Source organism: Podarcis cretensis, assembly GCF_951804945.1.
Source record: "Podarcis cretensis genome assembly, chromosome: 14".
In the NCBI taxonomy this organism is placed as follows: Eukaryota; Metazoa; Chordata; class Lepidosauria; order Squamata; family Lacertidae; genus Podarcis; species Podarcis cretensis.
Genome location: NC_137183.1, coordinates 8,970,052 through 8,986,804, shown reverse-complemented (window position 1 = coordinate 8,986,804; position 16,753 = coordinate 8,970,052). Strand labels below are relative to the sequence as shown.

At 50.9% G+C, this 16,753-nt stretch overlaps 2 protein-coding genes across 3 annotated transcripts in view; one reads left to right on the top strand and one right to left on the bottom strand.

The window, feature by feature from the left end:
* Positions 1-449: 449 nt before the first annotated feature.
* On the top strand, positions 450-1,890 carry LOC307202388 (rho guanine nucleotide exchange factor 11-like). Its single transcript, XM_079952249.1, has 4 exons — positions 450-523; positions 1,229-1,381; positions 1,464-1,551; positions 1,744-1,890. The coding sequence occupies exons 2-4, from the start codon at positions 1,288-1,290 to the stop codon at positions 1,853-1,855; spliced, it is 294 nt and encodes a 97-aa protein (XP_079808375.1). The 5' UTR covers positions 450-523; positions 1,229-1,287; the 3' UTR covers positions 1,856-1,890.
* Positions 1,891-12,733: 10,843 nt separating this feature from the next.
* CD276 (CD276 molecule) overlaps positions 12,734-16,753 on the bottom strand; it is a 53,255-nt gene continuing 49,235 nt past the window's right edge. For both annotated transcript variants that reach the window (XM_079953466.1, XM_079953465.1), the window contains exons 7-8: positions 16,538-16,573; positions 12,734-15,918 (exon numbers count right to left, since the gene is read on the bottom strand). In XM_079953466.1, coding sequence (XP_079809592.1) covers positions 16,559-16,573 — 15 coding nt within the window. In that variant the 3' untranslated portion in view covers positions 12,734-15,918; positions 16,538-16,558. The remainder of the gene's footprint in view (positions 15,919-16,537; positions 16,574-16,753) is intronic.

Below are 16,753 nucleotides of genomic sequence, written 5' to 3'. Positions count from 1 at the left end.
GGACATGCTGGACACATTTCTCTGCTGGGAGGATGGCAAAGCCTTGGTTCCCAAAGAGTTCCCTCCATCCAGAACAGGAGCGGAGAACCTCAGGCCAGACACAGCCCCCCAGGCCTCCCTCTCTCTGGCCCTCAGAACTCTTCCCAGGCCATAGCCTCTTTCTTCAGAGCCACACCACTCACTGACCCTCCTTCTCCCCCAGCTGTTTCTCCCTGGTGGTTGGAAAGTGTCCACCAGGGATGCATCTCACTTGTCAGAACGAGGCATAGTCAGACCCTCCAACATTTCTCCAGTCAAAATAGGGACATCCAAAATAAAAACGGGACATTTCAGGATCAAATCAGAAACCAGGATGGCTTCTGTAAATCAGGGACTGTCCCTGGAAAATAGGGACACTTGGAGGGTCTGGATACACAGGGTTTTGTGAGTGTAGGTGAAAACTAGCAGAACCTTGACCTCACAGAACACCACATAATTCAGGAGGGGCCTCTGCAGCTTCGCCTGAACAAGAAGAAAACTGTGGGTAGGTGGAAGAAACAACCTCTCCTGCCCAGACACACCCACGTGGCACAGGCCTCTCCGAGTGGAGGGGTGATGTGCTCTGCCTCTGCAGTTGGCTTTGCCACTTAGACTCCCCTTTTCTATTAACGCAGGAATCAAAGAGGGGAGGGCTTGTGGCTTCATGGCAGAAAGACTCTGGAGTCTAAAAGCCCTGGAGAGCCACTGCTGCCAGCAGAAGGAGACAGGGCTGAGCTAGACAGACCAAGCAAAGGTCGCCAGGCAGCTTTCGAAAAGATTAAGAGAATCTAAAACAAAATAGAGCCTTAGCTGTCAAGACATCCAACTTTCGGGAGCATTTAGAACTCTCAAACCACAAGCCACAAACCACAACTCTCCCAGAGAGACTGTGTTTGGGTGGAAGAAGGGCCCTTGTAGCTCCATGGCAGAACACTGCTTGGCATGCAGAAGGTCCCAGCTTCCATCCCCAACGGCATTTCCGGCTTGGGCTCAGGGGAAGACTCCCCGCCTGGGACCCTGGAGAGCCATTTCTGCCAGACAGAGTAGACAAGACAGGGCTAGATGGGCCCAAGGGTCCAGCCTCCTTTGTCCCTCTGGCCTGGATGGGCCTTTGGCCTGATTCTGCAGCCTGGCACCTAGATGTTCTCCTCAGGATCAGTGGAGCAGGTGAGCAACAACCCCTCTCTCTGTGTGTGTTTGTGTCTCTTAGACCTGCATGTCCTACTTCTGGAACATCTTGTAGTATTTCTGAAGCCGAAGGGGCGGCGGATGCAGTTAAAATGCTTCAAGAGGAAGGCAGGGGGCTCTGTTTTAAGCCCCGTGGTTCCTCTGGAGACCACCCTCGTCCGCCCTGCAGCCACAGGTAAGAAGGGGGGCCATAACACCACCGCTCTTCATGACACCGTGAGGACCCTTCTTCCATCTGGTCTCTTTTCTCTGCTCAGATCCAAGATCATTTTTTCTGGTCTACCTTTCAGAGGAGGGACCAGAAATCTATGAGCTGGTGGCATCCAGCCCTTACGAGAGGATCAGGTAAGATGTTTGCCTCTTATTCTTCCCTCTGCTGGGGTGGGGACACACACACACACCTTAAGTGTAAAAAGGCAGGGTAAAGGGGTGTGTGTGTGTGTATTTCAAACTGGCAAATGGAAGGCCCTTCTCTGTTCTCTTTGGGGCTTTAAGACAGTCTCTCTCTGTCTCCCCTCTTCCAGTTTTTCCTGGCAGGTGGATGCAGAATCTGGAGAGGGCGGCAGTGGCCATGGAGAGAGCCCTCATTATGACCTTCAGGCAGCCCCGCCAGACGCCCCCAGTTCACCCACCTGTGCCGTTCAGGTGAGAGAGACCCCCTCTCCGCACGTTTCCTCTTGCCAGGCTGGGAGCTCCAAAGTCTCTCTCCCCCCTTTTTTCTCCCCTTCCCCCACAGCAAAATGGTGGCCAACTGCTGCCCTGGCAGACAACCAGCTTGAGCTGCTGAAGGAGGAGGAGGAGGAGCAGAGGATTTGATCAAACAAATCGTGGAAGACAGTGAGTCTCCTCTTCCACCTGTTGTCCCCCCCCCCATAGTTTCAGTCTCCTTTGTGGGGGTGGGGAGGCTCCAGGGCCCCTCCAGGTAGGGAGGGGAGGCTGCCAATGGTTGTGTTCTCCCTCCCCTGTCTCTGACTAAGACCAGCTGGTGGAGAGCAGAAGTGGGGAAGGGGGTTGCTCTTGCACTGAGGTCTCGCTTTGAGGCTTTTCCTTGGGACATAAGGTGGCCTCTGTGAGAACAGGGCAAGATGGGCCCTCTTGGGCCTGATCCTGCAGCAGCTGGGCTCTTGCCTTTGCTCCTTTCCTTCAGGGTCCATGTGGTCCGTCTGTCCCCTTGGGTGTCCTGCTTCCCCTCAGCCTCACAAGTGTCCTGGAAGGTGGCAGAATTCCCCCAGGTCTGAGGAGAGGCAGGCTTCAGCCCACTTGTGGGGTCGTGACATTTCTCCCCCCACCCCACCCCAGGGGAAGCCCCAGGGGAGCATTCCTGAGGATGCTCCTCAGGAAATCTGCTGAGTCTGATGGAGGACTGGCTCCCACCAAAGATGCCAGTGTGACCCAGAGCAGTACATCTGTGATTTCCAGTGGGGTTTGGGGGTAATGTTGCTGCCTCCTTGCCTGGGGAAGGGGGCCCAGTTGACGGGAGGGGTTGGTGGGTGGTGGGTGTCCTCCCTGAGGTTTCCCTGCCTGGGTATTTGGGCCTGGAGAACAGGGCCAGAGTGGGCATCAGTTGGGATGGTTTGGCCCACAGAGGACAGTTGGCTTGTGCCATCTCAGCCACCCAGGGAGCTCATGGGCACTAAAGGAGGCAAGACTAGGAAGCGTCCTGGGCAGCAGCTGCCTGTTTGCAAAGAGCCCGGTGGCATCTCAAAGGCTGACCCTTTTAACATGGAGGTTCCCTGTCTCTCAGCAGAGGTGGAGCGGCCAGACAAGCAAACCATCAAGGACCTCATGTCCCGGATCTCAAAGAACCTCGAGAGGCTGAAGGTGAGGAGTCTGGGTGCGAGAGGGTGTCCTAGCAGGCCAGAGAAATAAGGGTGGGGGCAGCCCCTTGGTATGCCAGACCTATTTCCTCCTCTGAACACTTTCCAACATCTGCACATGGCTATGAGAGGCAGGGCAATGAGTTGAATCTTGTGTCGAAATCCAGAGCCTGAGAGGATGCATTGGGGGGAGCTTTTTATGTGTGTGTGTTGGAGGGGGAAGATCAAAGCCAAAAGGATGAGTGACAGTAGGCATGGAGGGGCAGGGTCTCCAGCCTTGCCAATCCCTTAGCCCCTCTTTGTTCACACAGACAGAAAACTAAAGAGGTTTTCAATTTGAGCTCCATTGCTACACCCCTCAAACACCCCTGTCATGCACCCCACTATTTCTCAGTGCTCACCTGCATTGCAGGATCACCCTCTGTGCTCACCTGGAGTCACGGGCAAGGGAGAGGGGGCTAGTCCAAACCTGAGGGGATCGTGTATGCCTCTGGAGCAAGAAGCAGCTGAAAGACCCAATGGTGGAGGAGAGAACCAGAGGAGGGGTTTTTGAGAGACCCCACAATCCCCCTATATTGACACCACACTCCACTTGAGGGTCTTTGCCTGGTTGGACCCCATAGCTGGGATAAGAGGCTATCTGGGGAGGAGGGGTTGGGTGACTTTTGGCCTGACAGGACTGTAGCTAACAGGGCAAAGATGGGAACTGCATTCATGGCTGCCTCATCTTTGGGCCCTGGCCCCTTCCACAGTCAGCAAGTGCTCCCTAGGAAGTTTGCCATGGGGCCCTCATGCTGGAAGAGAGCCCGTTCTGGGATGCTCCACAGCAGTAGCATAGGAAAAGGGCGGGGAGGCACCCTGGGTGGCACTGGGGCTGCAGGGCGCCCTCCAGGAGTCGGGCCCAGAACTGCCTGAAAATGCAGCAGAGGGTGCACTGCGAGATGCAGGTGGTGCACAGCCTGGGTAGGTAGCATCCACCCACCGCTTCCCTCCCAGCCTCAGTTGCCACCCAGCGGGCCCAGCGGTGCCTGAAAAAGCAGTTGTGAATGCAACTGGCATGTGCTACCCAGCAGCGTGCCCCAGCCGCTGCATCCCTCCCAGCCGCGAGTGGGCCCAGCACTGCTGGGGAAAGTATCACAGGGCGCACCACCAGGGGGGCACCCGGAAGGGACACCCAGCAGGGATGTGACTGGCATGCACTGCCTGCAGGTTTCCTTCCCGAGTCCCAAGCACCATCCCAGTGGTGCACCCCACAATGCTTTTTCCAGCAGCACTGGGCTGGTGTACACCAGTTGCATCCCTCCCAGGAGGGAGGCATTCACTTGTGCGGTGTGCCCCACCCACTTGGGATGCCCCACCCCCATGGTGGGGGGGTGTGCACACCAGTACACTCCCCACCCGCCCCAGGCACCAGCAGGGGTTGCTATGCCAGTGCTCCTCCACTGGGTGATGGGGACAGATGCACGCCCTTGCGATGGCTGCCCTCCTTTTCAAAGGTCCCTAACCCCTCCCCTCTGGGCTCCCCTTTTTACAGGAGATAGACGAGGAACAATGGGAGAGATACACCTCAGAGGCCTCCCAAACCATCTCCTCCATCTGTTGAGATCAGCAACTTCTTCTTATTATTCTTCTTCTGAGTCTGACGTGGCTCTTCGGCAAAGCTCAAGTGCTCTGGTCTGAAGATGTGGCATTCAGAAGTTGACTATGATAGTTTGTTTCCAGCCCCTTTAATCCCCGTTTGCCTGGAGTTCAAGTAGGCATCTAAATACGCAACCGCCAGTGGAATATGAGAAGAGCATCAGCCCGCTGGTTCTGGCTGCTGGGAATATAGATGACCTTGAAATCGAAGAACTGGGACCATCGGATCTGGTGCTGATTCAGCTTCTTGGCTGACTGGAGATGTTCTAGGTTCCGAAGGTCTGTCCGAACTTCAACTGGATAACTGGCCCCTTCTAACAAATGATGCCACATCTCAAAGGCCACTTCAACAGCCAATAGTTCCTTGTCTCAAATGCCCTAATTCCGCTCTGCCGGTTGAAGTTTTCGGGAGCAGTACCCACAGGGGTAGAACGTTGAAGGCTGTGGGTCGGCCTGCAGTAGCAGCGCCCTACAGCAACATCCAAGGCATCACTTTCCACCACAAACTGCCGTGCCGGGTCCAGTTGCCGAAGGATGGGCTGAGAAGCAAACACAGCCTTCAAGGCGTCTAATGCCTTCTGAGCTGCACCGTCCCAGACAAACACAGCCTTTTTCCAAAGGAGGGTGGTAGAGGTACTGTCACCCTGAGTGCAGGGTGAACGAAGAGTAGTAGTTCGCATATCCCAGCAGGCGCTGCACCTCCTTGGGGTTATGGGGAGGCTGCCAGGACAAAATAGTCTCCACCTTGCCAGGGTCCATGGCAGTGCCATTGGCCGAAATGCCCAGGAAGTCAACGGTGGGCTTGTCAAACTCGTACTCAGAGAGCTTGGTGAGCAGGCAACGCTCTTGTAATCTCTGCAGCATTGTGCGTACATGCTGCTTACAGTCAGTGGCCGAAGAGCCCTTCTTGAAAATGGTCCACTAGAGCTGCCTGATTCCAGGCCAATTCCTGTGCCAGCAGCTGAAATTCACTGGCATACTTCCCCAACAAGTCACTCCCCTGTTTCAGCTCCCTGATCAGGCGGTTGGCAGTCTGGGCCCTCCATGTACATGACTTGGAGCTGTTGGCTGAAGGTGTCAAAATCGGCTAGCAGTGGACTCTCTTGTTACAGCAAGACCCCATCTTTGACGGTCATGTGGCTGCCATACGTCCCCGGCCTCCACAGTAGAGACACAAGTCCTATATGTTCACATAGTCCTATATTTATGGGTAGATAACCTTCTTTATGGGACGCAGGTGGCGCTGTGGGTTAAAGCCTCAGCGCCTAGGACTTGCCGATCGAAAGGTCGGCGGTTCGAATCCCTGCGGCGGGGTGCACTCCCGCTGCTCGGTCCCAGCGCCTGCCAACCTAGCAGTTCGAAAGCACCTCCGGGTGCAAGTAGATAAATAGGGACCGCTTACCAGCGGGAAGGTAAACGGCGTTTCCATGTGCGACTCTGGCTCGCCAGAGCAGCGATGTCACGCTGGCCACGTGACCCGGAAGTGTCTCCGGACAGCGCTGGCCCCTGGCCTCTTAAGTGAGATGGGCGCACAACCCCAGAGTCTGTCAAGACTGGCCCGTACGGTCAGGGGTACCTTTACCTTTTAACCTTCTTTAGGTATTTTGTTATAAAAACATTTTATCTGAACATTTATAGTGTTTTTATTCATAAAAGATAATAATAATAATAATAATAATAATAATAATAATAATAATAATTTATTTGTACCCCGCCCATCTGGCTGGGTTTCCCCAGCCACTCTGGGCGGCTTCCAACAAGGATGAAAAATACACTAAAATGTCACATATTAAAAACTTCCCTGAACAGGGCTGCCTTCAGATGTCTTCTGAATGTCAGGTAGTTGTTTATTGCTTTGACATCTGATGGGAGGGCATTCCACAGGGTGGGCGCCACTACCGAGAAGGCCCTCTGCCTGGTTCCCTGTAACTTGACCTCTCGCAGTGAGGGAACTGCCAGAAGGCCCTCGGAGCTGGACCTCAGTGTCCGGGCAGAACGATGGGGGTGGAGACGCTCCTTCAGATATACTGGACCGAGGCCATTTAGGGCTTTAAAGGTCAGCACCAACACTTTGAATTGTGCTCAGAAACGTACTGGGAGCCAATGTAGTTCTTTCAAGACCGGTGTTATATGGTCTCGGCGGCCGCTCCCAGTCACCAGTCTAGCTGCCGCATTCTGGATTAGTTGTAGTTTCCGGGTCACCTTCAAAGGTAGCCCCACGTAGAGCGCATTGCAGTAGTCCAAGCGGGAGATAACCAGAGCATGTACCACTCTGGCGAGACAGTCTGCAGGCAGATAGGGTCTCAGCCTACGTACCAGATGGAGCTGGTAAACAGCTGCCCTGGATACAGATTTGACCTGTGCCTCCATGGACAGCTGTGAGTCCAAAATGACTCCCAGGCTGCGCACCTGGTCCTTCAGGGGCACAGTTACCCCATTCAGGACCAGGGAATCCTCCACACCTGCCCGCCTCCTGTCCCCCAAAAACAGTACTTCTGTCTTGTCAGGATTCAACCTCAATCTGTTAGCCGCCATCCATCCTCCAACCGCTTCCAGACACTCACACAGGACCTTCACCGCCTTCACTGGTTCTGATTTAAAAGATAGTTTATAGGCCTTAATTAATAACATTATTATATGGGGGTGGGTTATTGGTTTATTTTTTGTTCTTGCTGTTCTCATGTATTTTGTGCTTTTATGTTGCATTTTTATGCCGTCAACGCCCTGTGATCTGTGGATTAAGGGCAGTATATACCTTTAATAAATACATTTAATAATAACAACTTCCACAAGGTGTGTGTCTCTGCTTTGCCCCCTGCTGTTTGATGGCTGAGGTGTGGACAAGTGTTTTGCAGAGCCTGGCCTGCTACTTACACTGTTTTTCCTATAGAAGAGGCTGTTTCCTAAGGGAGTTTAAAATGCAAAGGGCAACTGCCATTTTTCTGTAGCGCTTTCTTTCAGGGTATGGGGCTGCTTGTGTGCTTCTGTATACTTGTAACTATGCACTTCTCCCCCTACATTACTGTATATTCATGACACAGCCCTCCACAAAGGGTTAATGCATGCCTGTCTTTAATACTTCTATGGCTTGGATTGCTGTAAACAGCTTCCAAGAATGATTATGTGTGAGAGAGACAAAACAGTACAGAAATAATTTCATGAATGGAGTGTCTCTCTCTTTTCCTCTCCCTTTCACCCCAGAGTGTGCCTGGAAGACCCTGAGGCCAGGCAGCTCCTCCCGACTCCCTCCCCTTCCCAGGTCCCCCCCGCCATGAGAGAAGGGGGCAGCTTCCCCCAGGAGCACCCCCCCAACAGAAGGAGCAGCACTCCTGTCACCCCAAATAGAAAGGGCAGCCCCCAAACCCTCCTCACACCAAGAGAAGGAGCAATCCCCCCAACCCAAGATAGGGGGCAGCTCTCACCCTCCCAAACCTGCCTTGTCCCAAGAGTGGCACAGCAGCAGCCAAGCAGGTCTGTGAGCACTTAGAAAATGATGCTCTGATTCCTAAGACCCAGAATGGGTTTCTCAAAGACAAGTCTTGCCAGACAAATCTCATTTCTTTTGTTGTACAAGCTTGGTGGATCAGGGGGGTGCTGTGGACATAGTATATCTTGATTTCAGGGCCTTGAGCATGGAGGAGTATTCCTTCCCATTAACTTCAGACAACTGAGGTTTTCCCCACCATTTATATACATGATGGAAAAAGCATCAGTTCCAAATTTCCATACACCAAAAGCAGGGCTTCTAGAAAAGAAAGCCACCCCCCTCACATTCTCTTGTTGACACAAAAGAATTGCAATCTCTCCAGGACATTTAATCCATTTTACTTTTGGAAGCACAACATTTTTAAAATAAAAATGTGCTTGGACTCGTCACATCGCCTTCTCTACAAAAAGCAGCCACAGGAGCCCCAACCCAAATCAGGGCTGAGGTGCAGCAGGAGATGGGCTGAACTCTTTCTGCTCTGTGCTGCTCTCCCAATTTAGATCATAGCTGCCTTTTGGTAAATGGAAATATGTGGCCAGTTTGTGTTTCTGAATCATGTGCTTAAAGTCACATCTCATTTGACACATGTGCATCCTCAAACAGATGTATCATACTGAATGCCATAATTATAACCTTTTAACAGGTTATAACCAGTCTCGGGAAGAACGCTTTCCTGGCCATAACTGACAAGTTCCCCTGCAAAGCAGGAATCTTTTTACCTCTCTGAAATGTAGCCTAGTGTACAAAGGTAACAGACACACACATTGCTCTACCCACTTCTGCCTCTGGCCCCATGCACCACTGGCATGTGGCCCCTGAAATGTTCCCCTTGCGGCCCTCAAGATGAACAAGGCTCTCTATCCCAAAATTTTACGTGATCCCACAACATCCATAACTGGGGACATTTTGAGGGGAGGCAGAATACGCAAAAGGTTTTGGAAATGAATTCAAGATACCAAAGCTTGCCCAAGAGCTTTTCTTTCCCCGTCTGAATTTGCCTCAGTTCTAGTTGGAATTCTCTCATCCAACAGATGGACTGATTCTGCCACCTGCCTGTCAGCAGGCCCTGCTTGCTGTGCATGAGAAGCCCAGACAGAGCCTGGATGCTCTTGCAAAAATGGTGAGCATTCAAAATAAACCACCCCGTGCAAATTTACTGTTGAATTGCAAGTCCTCCAGCAGGCAAGAATACATTACCCCCACCCCAAAAGTATAAAATGAAAAAATTGTAATGAACAGTACCCATAATCTTTTTACCTGCTCAAACTGTGAAATCCCACACTCCTTAGTTAAGAAAATGGCATGCAGTGGCACCACGGAGGGGGGTAGTGGGAGGGAGGGGAATGGATGGAGCACACATGTGCATACCTAAATGGCCTCAAAGGCTCAATATACCTGAAGGAGCGTCTCCGCCTCCATCATTCTGCCCGGACGCTGAGGTCCAGCACCGAGGGCCTTCTGGCGGTTCCCTCACTGTGAGAAGCAAAGCTACAGGGAACCAGGCAGAGGGCCTTCTCGGTAGTGGCGCCCGCCCTGTGGAACGCCCTCCCACCAGATGTCAAAGAGATAAACAATTACCTGACATTTAGAAGACATCCAAAGGCAGCCCTGTTCAGGGAAGTTTTTAATGTGTGACATCTTAATGTATTTTTAATCGTTGTTGGAAGCCACCCAGAGTGGCTGGGAAGACCCAGCCAGATGGGTGGGGTACAAATAATAAATTATTATTATTATTATTATTATTATTATTATTATTATTATTCAATTGCCTAATGTTGTTCCGTTGCCTGGAGAGGCAGCGGCGTAGCATGGGTTGTCAGCACCCGGGGCAAGGCAAGTAATTTGCGCCCCCTAACCCGGGGCAGTTCGAAAGGTCGGCGGTTCGAATCCCTGCGGCCGGGTGCGCTCCCGCTGCTTGGTCCCAGCGCCTGCCAACCTAGCAGTTCGAAAGCACCTCCGGGTGCAAGTAGATAAATAGGGACCGCTTACCAGCGGGAAGGTAAACGGCGTTTCCGTGTGCGGCTCTGGCTCGCCAGAGCAGCGATGTCACGCTGGCCACGTGACCCGGAAGTGTCTCCGGACAGCGCTGGCCCCTGGCCTCTTAAGTGAGATGGGCGCACAACCCCAGAGTCTGTCAAGACTGGCCCGTACGGGCAGGGGTACCTTTACCTTTACCTTTAACCCGGGGCAAGGCAAGTAATTTGCGCCCCAACCCCTAACCTGCCGCCGCTGCCAGCCTCTTCTTGCTGCTGCCTGGGCTGGTCTGGTGTGGTTCTCTCCCACGCTCAGCGCTGCGCTGGGCGGCCGCTGCACTGTCCCTCCCCCAGATAGTCCCTCCCTCGCTCTCTCTCCGCTCCGCACCGCAACGCACGCCTGGCACCCTCCCCCTCCACAGTGGGCGGCGACCCGGCAGCTTGGATCGGATTCGCACAGCCAGTACTGCAGTGAGAGAGAGAGAGTGAGCCAGGTAGGGGCAGAGAGCTGCGAGTGCGAGCACGCCCCCCCCCCCAATGTTGCACCCGGTGCGGCTGGCCCCCCTGCACCCCCCACGCTACGCCACTGTGGAGAGGTCACTTCCTGGTTCGCATGGAGAAGCCGTTTTCAATGGAGCCCAGCAATGGAAGTTTGCAGCTATGTCCTGCAGGATTTGACATCTTTCAGCAGGGCCTGCAAGATGGAGCTGTTCCGCAAGGCCAATGGTCCGGGCCTAGTGTCTGACCCCCTGCTTTCTTTCTATGGGACCCTGTATGTTAGTGGCCTCCTTGGCTCTTTCTGTCGGCCCATATGGGACCAGCATGGGTAGCTGGGCCTGGTGAACATTTAATATTACTTACCCCTACAGTTGTGATTCGTGGACTCCCGCTTAATTTTATTCTGATTTTAAATGTGATTTTGAATTGTATCTTAACCAATTGTTTGATTTTGTGTTTTTAATGTATCATATATTTGGTGTTAGCCGCCCTGAGCCCGGTCTTGGCCGGGGAGGGTGGGAGATAAATAAAAATTATTATTATTATTATTATTATTAAGATTGCACCGGTTGTTGAAATTTTGCACTCCTAACAATTCTGCGCCTGGGGCAACAGATACCCCTGGTGGTATGTGGGTGGGGGGTGTTTTGTGTTGAAACTGCATCGCCATCCATGGTTACTACCTGACATTTAGAAGACATCTGAAGGCAGCCTTGGTTCAGGGAAGTTTTAATGTGTGACATTTTAATGTATTTTTAATCTTTGTGGGAAGCTGCCCAGAGTGCCTGGGGAAATCCAGCAAGATGGGCAGGGTACAAATAAATTATTATTATTATTATTATTATTATTATTATTATTATTATTATGGCCTACTGTATTTGCCTCTGATGGTAAGGATCAGACCTGCCTTCAGATCATGCACTCATTGAGGCCAAGAGGATAGGCAAGAACCCCACAGAAATATTTGGACAGGGAAATCATTGACCCACCTCCCCAACCTTTTCAGATACAGTGGTACCTAGAGTTATGTACTTAATTCGTTTCAGAAGTCCATTCTTAACCTTAAACCGTTCTTAACCTGAGGTCCCACTTTAGCTAATGGGGCCTCCTGCTGCTGCTGCGTCGCCACCACATGATTTCTGTTCTCATCCTAAGGTGAAGTTCTTAACCTGAAGCACTATTTCTGGGTTAGCAGAGTCTGTAACCTGAAGCGTATGTAACCTGAGGTGTTTGTAACCCGAGGTACCACTCTTCCGTTAAGAGTTTGGGTGTAATCCTTGATGCCTCCCTTTCCACGGAGGCGCAGGTTACAGCAACAGCCGAGACAACATTTTTCCACCTTCGCTGCATCAAGCAGTTGGTCCCTTACCTTTCCCGCCCCGACCTGGCCACAGTGATCCATGCAACGGTCACCTCTAAGCTTGACTACTGTAACTCGCTCTATGCGGGGCTGCCCTTGAAACTGTCCCAGAAACTCTAGCGGGTGCAGAATGCTGCAGCGAGGCTCCTCATGGGGTCTCTGCCATGGGAACATATTCACCCAGTGCTTTTCCAGCTGCACTGGCTCCTGGTGGAGTACAGGGTCAGATTTAAGTTGCTGCTTTTGACCTTTAAAGCCCTTCATGGCCTAGGACCCTCGTACCTACGGGACCGCCTCTCCCGGTATGCCCCACGGAGAGCCTCAAGGTCCATAAATAGCAACACCCTAGTGGTCCCTGGCCCTAAGGAAGTTAGATTAGCTTCAACCAGAGCCAGGGCCTTTTCAACACTGGCTCCAGCCTGGTCGAACGCTCTGCCTCATGAGACCAGGACCCTGCAGGATCTGATTTCTTTCCGCAGGGCCTGTTAGACAGAGTTGTTCCACCTGGCCTTTGGCTTGGAGTCAATTTGATTCCCTCCCCCTTTCTTTTTTTGTTTCGCCTCCTGTGATGCGGCTGCATTTTAATGTTTTAATGTTGTATTTTAATCTTGTTTTTAAGTTGTATTCATTCAACTTGTTTTTATTATTGGTTGTTAGCCGCCCTGAGCCTGGCCTTGGCTGGGGAGGGTGGGGTATAAATAATTATTGTTGTTGTTGTTGTTATCTCACACCTCTACCATGCACAAAGGAAACATTTGCCCAAAAGAACCAAATGTTTATTAGATCTCTCCAAAGACACTAAGGACTCCAAATTCTAACATTTTAAATAGCTAATTAATTTAAAAAGTTCAAATGTACTTTTTTTATTAAAAAAAAAACACAGCAAGTTTCTAAGTCCTTTTGAGTGAGAGAGAGGAAAATCCCCAGAAAATATTAGACTTAGAAAGCAAGAAGTGTGAGAATGAGGCATCTAGTGGTCCACAGTTCAACAGAGACTGCCTCAGCCCTTATCCCAAACTTTCTAATACCTACTCTACTTCTGAAGTGTTCAGTGTCTCCCAGCTGTACAGCTCAACTTCTTTCATCAGCAGTAAACAACATGGTGCTTTCTAGGTGTTGCCGTGCTACAACTCCCATCAATCTTGAGCACACTGGCTGAGGCCAATGGGAACTGTAGTTCCAAACACTTGGAAAGCACCATGGCGGCTACCCTGGCTTTGGGGGTTGGGATAAAAAGGGAGAATGCAACCCTGCCCTCCCCAATAAACCAGATCTCTGCAGATTTGCAAATAACATGCTAAATAATGTAGACTATGTTGGGTAGAAATCTAATCAGAAATGCAATAAAGCCAAGTTTATTCTTTGGTTCAGCTTATGGGATAGAGGGAGCCATCTGACCAGCAGATTCCCCCTCGCTAGTACCATGACTAGCCATCCATTTTCAGTCCAGTATTTTTATATATTAAAAAACACCAAAGAGACAGAACTGAATGCTCTCTCAGAAAAAAAAACAAAGAAATTTAACTCCAGTGAACCAGGTGGTTAACTGGGAGGAAAGCAAGCAAAAGGCAAAATAAGGCTACCCTGGTGCGTACAAAACACCATACCCTGTTGTGTTGCAATGCTCAAACCAAAAGCAGAATCTTAAAACATGGCTCCAAAGTCTTCCACTGTCAACAGTGAATGGAAATTCTCTCTCTCCCAACAGAGGAAGAAGAAGCAGCCCAATTGCTGGGCCAAAGCGGTTTCTCTGCCATATAGTTTTCCCTTTGTTTGCATCTAATATTAAGAGATCCCTGCAAATTCCACTCGCCCCCACAGTTGTGGATTTGCTCCCAGACATGGCAAACAGCAGCTGGAGATTGCAGTGGGCTCTAAAATCATATGAGCACCTTCAGGAACCTCACAATATGCCATTTTGCCCCAGGCACAGGAAACATCAACAGAACAGAAATGCGCTCAATTCTGAAACATTCCCATTCCACAGAATAAAGGCTTTGGGTTTGAGTTGGGAGGTGTAAAGGGGAGAAGATTTCTGAAATGTTATGCAGACTTGGCTGAGAGTAAGCCCCATTCAGCATGTGGGGCCGTCTTTTGAGTAAAGGCACTGCCAGCGGCACATTCCTATTTTAGCTCAGGAAAGAGGCTCCCCATTTTGCCTGTGATTGTCTTCCAGCTGTGGAAGGAAGGCTGAGAGGGAGAAGAGACCGACATCTGAAGGCGAGCTTCACAAAGATAATACTAGAAACTCGAAGCCATCGTTCAGCTAATATTGGAAAATTCAGGACAGGCAAATGGAGGGACTTTGACACAGCACACTTTGGAATTCGTTCCCAGGAAATGGAGTGATGGCCACCAACCTGAAAGGCTTTAAGAAACAATTGGATAAATTCATGGAGAAGCCTCTCAAGGGCTACTGGCTGTGATAGCTATGCTTCTACCTGCAGTGCCACAAGGACTTAGCCTCTGAGAAACAACTGCTGAGACTCACATGTGGGGAGAGTGCTGTGGCTGCCCTGCTCCCCACAGGCCTCTGTTTGGCCCAGAGGTGGGCCTATGGCTTCATCCAGTAGGACTTAGTGCTGAATCTTATCCCCTTCTTCCAAGAGACCTCAAAGAGCAATTCACCTCACATGGTTTTTCTTTTCAGAAAAGATAATGCCTTCTTGTGCATCTCTTAGTTATGCTCAGTTAGGAAAATAGCAGGCTCTGCCACATTGAGCCAATTACTGGTCCACCCGGTCTAGCACCGCTGATTCCAAAGGGATCCAAATCTCTCCAGGATCTACCACAGAGATCTTCCCTAGCATTGCTTCCTAACAACACTCTTCTAGGTGGAGCCATCAAGGATTGTGACTGACTTTCTGTTTGCCAAGCATGTGTACATTACACCCCTGAGTGAAGGGCCCTTCCTGCTTCTTGGCAGCTACTGCCGTTAGGTTAAAAAGCAGGGTTAGGGAACGTCAGGCTTGGGAGCTGAATGTGGCCCTGTGGTCATTTTTATTTGGCCCCCAGGACTCTCCACATTACACCCCTAGTGTCCCTGCTTCACATCTAACTGGTGTGTTTTCGCCTGGCTGAAATGTGCCCTGGAACTCTGACAGTGCCTCTTCCTTCTCTGGATGAAGGCCAGAGAGGTGCATGTGAAGCTAGCCTACAAAGTTAAATTTTACATTCATTGCCCTTCTCACTTTTGCTCCCAGCCCTATCCAGCAGGGCCATGTGGGCCCTGAAAGAATGGAATACAGCCCTCGGGTTGAAAGGCTCCCTGCCCCTCTTATAAAGTCAATGGTCATTTCCCAGCCTCCAGCAAACATAAGGGAGAACACAACACAACTCCAGTTGTGCTAATCTAAAATTGGACAGGTGGCATGCCTACAAGCAAATCCAACTGAAAACTGACCCTCAAAACAGCTCTGAGTGCCATGATCTCCTCTGTTAGAGTGGCAAGTTGATCTGTGAGTTCTCCCCTTTTCTTTACAGTACACGTGGTTTGTCCAAATTACTCTCATTCAAGCATGAAGTCGTTCCCTTTCCCTTTGTATCAGCTGACAGGGTCATTGATGGTTGAACTCTTGGAGCGTCCCAGTAAGACTATGGAATGGGAACTCGGAGCATCCCAGTCCTGGGAGATTGGCGGTGGGAGGATGTCATCAGTAAGCGACGATCTGCTTCTAATGGGAAGAAGAGAGTCTCACGGGGACAGAGAGAGTTCAGGGTTGTATCTTTGTGGAGAAGGTGGGGGAGAAGGCAATTGGTCATGGCTAAAATCAGCAAACTGCAGCAGGTGAAAGGTCTCTGTGCATGCTGCTTCTGTCACATTTTCAGCAGTCCATTGATGGAGGAGCAGGAGCAGGATCACAGCTTGCCATGTGAGCCTCGTGGTAGCACAGCTGCCTTTCCCTTCCAATTCTGGTCAGTCAATTTCTTCTCCAATGTCTGGAAAGAAAAGGAGGGGAGGAAATGAAACCACGTGGGAAATGGGTAAGTGACCAAAGTGAAAAAAGAGGGGAGATGTATGCATTTTCTCCTGCAGGCCCATTACAAGGTGAAGCAGTTATGGGGCCATGTTCAGAAGCCCATCGCTGATGCGTCATGTAGTGATAAGGGAGAGGAAAACATTTGGACTAGGTAGATGAGAGAGAGATTAGGGGAGGAATGAGGGAAGGAGGAAGGTTCTACCCAACTTTACTGATGTATTTGCAGGTTTCAGACAGCCCCCCCCCCCCAATATCACACACACAAAGTCGGTTCTGCAACAGGGCTCCATCGTGTGGGCACTTTCTCTCTTTTTAGCCAATATATGTTCTCACTCTGAGTTGGCTTTGCAATGACAACTGAAGCCAATTCAGACAGAGGGCAATGCTTCCTGCCCTCACTCTGGCATCAAGTGGGGCAGAGAGGGCAATCACCACCACCATCAAGAGGAGGCAAAGAATGCCATATCATGCTTGACCTGTGGAAGTGACAATCTGCACATGGACTGCAACGCGCTGCTTTTCACTTCAAAGCAGCTCAACACACGGGTAGCAACCACTGAGGGGAGACTTTCCATTACCTTCTTTGTTTTCCGTGTTCTTCAGAGGCTGCAAAGCTGTCGAGGGAAAGAGAAAGAGAGAGCACCGCACATGAGATTATTAGGCCCTAGGGCGTAACGCTGAGCAAATGTACTGAACAGACTAGCATGAATCGTGGAGAATATGACTTTCTGTCTCCAACTCTTGCGGAGCCCAAACGTGTGTGTCTTACCCCATTCCGGAGAGACAGCAGACTC